Raw genomic sequence first — 6,000 nt, forward strand, 5'->3', positions numbered from 1 at the left:
AAAAAAATATTTCGATTTTATTGTTTTGTCATATAAATTGGGTAAACGATTCCATGAAAATAAACAAAAACGAAAAGTCGGAATTCAGGTATGTTTTAGTTAATTAATCGTTATATGTTTTGTATTTGATTGTGATTTGTTGCGTTTTTTTTATATAATAGTATTCTGATTTGATGTTGTTTTTTCAACTTTAGTATACGAAACCGTATATCCAACAGTATACTTATATGATGCATCAATTGTTTAGACAAATAATAATGTTCAAATCTTTTATTTGAATTACGATTGTAACTTTATTGTTTTGTATTCTTTATACAAGTTAATGATAGTGTCATTATTTTGGTATTTAGTACTGACTTTTTTTTTTAACTATAAAGCATATATGGGGAGCATTGCTTTTATAATAAAGCCTTCTGGACATTGGACTGAAGATAATTGTTATGTTGATTACACAACTGGGGCAATTATGATTAAAAAGTATGCATCGTATAAAGATTTAGTTGATGAAGTTGCTAATCAGATTGGCGTAGATTTGAGGTATAACAGATTGAAACTTAAGTATAAAATAGAAGGTAGCATTGCACCTTTGGAGATATACAACGATATGGGAATGAGGGTATATGTCTCATTGAAGAAAGAAGTTTGAGAATTCGCAAAGTATCCAATTTGTGTAACTGTATTTGTGAATGATCGTGACATAAATTGTAGAAATCATTATAAAGTAGATATTGGCTTGTGTATGATAAATGGAAGAAGTACAACTGATAACCAAGCAATAGTTATTAGTGCACCATTAATCAGTGATGAGTTAAGTAATTCTATTATCTGCAATATGAATCATAAAGAAGTCATTGAGGATCAATTTTATAAGAATAAACGTACTTTGAAAGCTGTGATGATGAAATATGACATTGATAATAGATTTCAGTGGAAGACAAAAAGATCAAGTTTAGTAAGGTGTAACGACCTGTTTAGTCATTTTGAGCAGCAGATTTTATTTCTGGAAAAACAGGCTGAGGCGACGGACCCCACGACGGACCGTCATGGGCACGACGGACCTTCGCAGGGTCTCGTTTCAAAACACTTAGAAAAACTAAAAATTGGGTATTGAAATCGACTCTCTGAACTTCGTAACGGAATGGCAGGACGGACCGTCACAGATTCTTCAGAGAAATTGAGTCTCTGAACTCTGTGACGGGCAGCAGGACGGACCATCGCAGGCGCGACGGGCCGTCACAGACTGCGAAATCCCAGTCTGGGTCGTATTTCTTGATACGTTTTAAGGGATGTTTTTGACTATTCTTGCCTTAATTATAAAGTTAGTGGGTTAATGTTAATAAGTCTAATTACTTGGGGGTTAAAAGAGGTAACCTTAAGTTAATTAGTGGGGCATTATTGCCATATTTTATTCTTAATTATATGTTAATTAGGGTAAAAGAAAGAGGGTTTGAATAAGAAAAATAGAAAGAACAAAGAGAAACAGAAAAAGAAAGAGAACGAGTAGAGAGAGAGAGAAACGAAGAGGATAGCAAGGATTTTGAGAAGATAGCTTGTTGATCGCAATTCTTCGGTGGAGGTAGGTTATGGTTTTCATGCTTTCATAGTAAACTCTTAATAGAGAATGATATGTATTGGTAGTATTGTAAACCCTGCTATGTGCTTAATTGTATGCATGCATGAACGTGATTATATAATTGTGATTATATTAAGCATGATGAAGTTATTGAATCTCAAATCTCGATAAAAACCTAATCTCCTTTTAATGATGATGCCTTGGTAAGGGAGAAGGCTTGATGAACTAAAGTAATGAGATTGATGATGCCTTGGTAAGGGAGAAGGCTTGATGAATTGATGGAAGGAGATTAGGGGATCGGGTGTCACGAATCGACACGTAGAATTAGGGGATCGGGTGTCACGAACCGACACGTAGTATTAGGAGATTGGGTGTCACGAACCGACACGTAGAATTAGGGGATCGGGTGTCACGAACCGACACGTAGAATTAGGGGATCGGGTGTCACGAACCGACACGTAGTATTAGGGGATCGGGTGTCACGAACCGACACGTAGATTTAGGGGATCGGGTGTCACGAACCGACACATAGATTTAGGGGATCGGGTGTCACGAACTGACACATAGATTTAGGGGATCGGAGTGTCACGTACCGACACAAGAGGATTAATGAATATTGAGGGAGCGGAGTGTCACGTACCGACACAAGAGAAATAAAGATAATGAATCTTGAAAGATGTTAATATACTCAATCTAATGAACATGATTCCCAAATGAGTATGGTATCGAGGCTTGAGTCCTCATGTGTGAACTTGACGGTAATTGTTAATGATATAGTATTTGTTGTTGCTACATGTTGAGTATCATAGTTGATTTTATGATATTACTTGGTATATATTGATTTCTATTTTGAGTTGGCCGATGATATCTACTCAGTACCCGTGTTTTGTACTGACCCCTACTTTTATGTTTTCTTCTTGTTTATTTGTGGAGTGTAGCAAACGTGCCATCGTCTTCAACTCAACAGTAATTCAAGCCAGTCTTACTACATCAGAAATTCAGGGTGAGCTAATGTTTCTAGCTTGGACTGGATCTTCTTCTTCAAGTCTTGATGCCTTGAACTTCCGGCATGGACTAGCTTCTTATGTATTTTTAGCTTTTAGAATACTCTTAGTTTAGTCATTTGATCGTAGATGTTCTTGTGATGATGACTTCCAGATTTTGGGGAATAATAAATGTTGAATTTTAGAAGTTAATGAATTGGTCTTTATTTAATGAGTTTAAGTCTTCCGCATTACTTTCTGTTGATATTATATTGAAATGTTAAGGTTAGATTGGTTGGTTCGCTCACATAGGAGGGTAAGTGTGGGTGCCAGTCGCAACCCGTTTTGGGTCGTGACATAAGGTATTTTGTATTTAAATATATTTTAGCTTTTGTTGTTATATTAATTATTCCATATAATATCATGTCTTAATTTATTTTGTTTATTTTCTTTTGTAATTCGAGCAATTATACACTTGTTTGTGTATCTGAAAATTGTGGATGAAAAATGAAGGCTTCCAACATCAATAAATCGCGAATGTTTAGAATTAGAAAGTTTGTAGATGAGCATACATGTTCATTAAAAGATAAGGTGTATAGTCAGAGACAAGCAACAAGCAGTCTTGTTGGAGTTATAATAAAGCCCAAGCTAGTTGATCATAAAAGAAAGTTGACACCGAAAGACATACAAGTTGATGTTAGACTCGAACTTGGTGTAGACGTATCTTACTCTGTGGCATGGAATTCTAGGGAAAAGGCAATAAATACATTAAGGGGGACACCATCTGATTCATATAGTAAATTACCCAGTTATTTATACATATTGGACACCACTTATCTTGGATCGCATATAAGATTGAAGAAGACGGAAGAAAATGAATTTCTATGTCTTTATAGCTTTGTTTCCTTTCGCAAAAGGTTTTGAAAGTTGCCAATAGTTGTAGTAGACGGCAGCCATCTCAGAGGGACTTATAATGACACATTTGTGTCTGCAAGCACATTGGATGGAGCAGGTAACTATTATATATTTATATTTTTTTTAAAGAATTATGCACAGTATTATATTCTTTAAACGTGTATTTGTTGTATTTGACGATATGTATACTAAGGTTTGCATTGTATATGTTCAGAAAATATATTGCCCCTAGCATACGGTGTTATTGATTCGGAAAATGATGCATCTTAGACTTGATTTTTTGAACAGTTTAGAGAAACTCATTGTTTTAAGGATAAAATGTTTGTTGTATCCTACAGAAACGAGAGTATTATAAAAGCAGTTTCGAGGATATACAATATACCACATTATGCTTGCACGTTTCATATTTGGAAGAACGTGAAAACACTTTACAAAAAGTCACATGACAGTCTTTCAGAAGTGTTTTATGCAATGACAAAGGCATACAAACTTTCTGAATTTAATGAACTGATGAAAAAAGTAGAACATGTTGATATTAGGGTGAAGAATTATTTGGAATTGGCTGGTTATGACAAATGGGCAAGAGTGTATGCACCAGTTGATCGAGGCACTGTGATGACATCAAACACAGCTGAATGCATAAATGCATGCCTTGTGGAAGCAAGATAATTACCTATATATGATTTTCTTGAGGAAATTAGACAAATGTTTGGTCGATGGAATTTCAAAAATCATACATCTGCTTCTAATACATTACGACACTATGTGGTAAAGCACAAGAAATGCTTGCTGAAAATGAAGAACTTTCACTGCGTATGACGGTATGTTTATGCTTCCTTAAAATTGTTGTATTTTGTATTTAATTCAGTAAAAAATAAAGATTATATAACTGGTATGATTTAACTTCCTTTTACTTTGTGTAATAGGTAGTTGCAACAAGTAATTATGTGCACAGTGTTCGTCATGAAGGGGAAACATTTATTGTTTGTCTTGAAAAGAAAACTTGCACATGTAGGAGATTTCAAGTGGATGAAATACCATGTTCGCACGCTTGGGCTGTTTTGAAGAAGAAATTTCTTGATCCTGAACCGTATTGTTTTGACCTTTACAAGCCAAATACATTACTTGTTACATATGCTAATCCAATAAATCCATTACCTGATCGAAAAGATTGGAATGTGCCTGCATATGTAGAGAATGAAATAGTTAAGCCTCTAAAGTTCAAAAAACTACCTGGTAGGCCTCCAAAAAAGCTTTGTGGTAAGACGTACAGTGAGCTATATGGAAAAAAGAACAAGAATTCTTGTAGTACTTGTGATCAAAAGGGACATAATAGGCGATCATGCAGGAATGGATCACGATTTGAATAGTTAGATATGTTTGAATTTGTTTTGAAAAATAAATTTACATGTGTTCGTACAAATTGTTTATTCTTGTAATTGATGTTTTCATAATTTTCAATGAATAATATTTTATCAAAATATGTTTGTTTGCGCGTATTTACTTGTATACTAACAAAAATCGTTTGTTATCTCACTCCATATTAGTTCCTATCACACTGTATATTAATAAGCTGAGTTCTTCAAATGTATATGTATATGCAATAAGACTAAAAAATATGACTTGAGAAACTCTGTTTTAATGTTCATAAACAAATATATTTGACACTATATAATACAACTAGTGTGACCACATTTAAAAATAAATTATATTTTAATACAAAACATACAACTACAAGTAATATGACTTAATGAATAATGTAATACAACAATTTTACAATTATGAATACAACATACAAAATATAATAACCAGTTCTTCAATATGTATATGTATATGCAATAAGACTAAAAAAATGACTTGAGAAACTGTGATTTAATGTTCATAAACAAATATATTTGACACTATATAATACAACTAATGTGAGCACATTTGAAATAAATTATATTTTAATATAAACATGTCACGACCCAAATCGGGCCGCGACTGGCACCCACATTTATCCTCCTATGTGAGCGAACCAACCAATCCAAACCCCAACATTTTAAACATAATAAATAGAAAACAATGCGGAAGACTTAAACTCATTCATGAAATCAATTAACAACTTCTAAAATTTATCAATTAATATCCCCAAAATCTGGAAGTCATCATCACAAGAACATCTATCCTCTACTTACTAAGACTAAGAGTATCTAAGCAGTTAAAATACATAAAAAGCTAGTCCATGCCGGAACTTCAAGGCATCAAGACATGAAGAGAAAGATCCAGTCCAAGCTAGAAGCATTAGCTCACCCTGAAATCCGGAGTAATGAAGACTGGCTAGAGTTGCGGTTGAGTTGAAGATGACGGTATGTTTGTTGACACTCCACATATAACAAAAAAAGAAACATACAAGTAGGGGTCAGTACAAAACACGGGTACTGAGTAGGTATCATCAGCCAACTCAAAATAGAAAACAATATATATCAAGTAATAATATAAAATCAACTACATTACTTAACATGTGGAAACAACAAATACCATGATCGT

The 6,000-nt window shown here is 33.8% G+C and overlaps 1 protein-coding gene across 1 annotated transcript; it reads left to right on the forward strand.

Moving 5' to 3' along the window:
- Nucleotides 1-4,253: 4,253 nt before the first annotated feature.
- LOC138338275 (uncharacterized) lies at nt 4,254-4,841 on the forward strand. The gene is made up of 2 exons (XM_069289064.1): nt 4,254-4,292; nt 4,398-4,841. Exons 1-2 carry the CDS (start codon nt 4,254-4,256, stop codon nt 4,839-4,841), a joined length of 483 nt encoding a protein of 160 aa, XP_069145165.1.
- The last annotated feature ends 1,159 nt before the right edge of the window (nt 4,842-6,000 follow it).

The sequence above is a fragment of the Solanum lycopersicum genome, chromosome 9 (assembly GCF_036512215.1).
Source record: "Solanum lycopersicum chromosome 9, SLM_r2.1".
Taxonomy (NCBI): domain Eukaryota; kingdom Viridiplantae; phylum Streptophyta; class Magnoliopsida; order Solanales; family Solanaceae; genus Solanum; species Solanum lycopersicum.

Coding starts and splice junctions, on each gene's coding strand:
- LOC138338275 (XM_069289064.1), top strand. CDS start 4,254: ATGCTTGCTGAAAATGAAGAACTTTCACTGCGTATGACG. Junction 4,293..4,397: donor AACTTTCACTGCGTATGACG/GTATGTTTATGC, acceptor TTTGTGTAATAG/GTAGTTGCAACAAGTAATTA.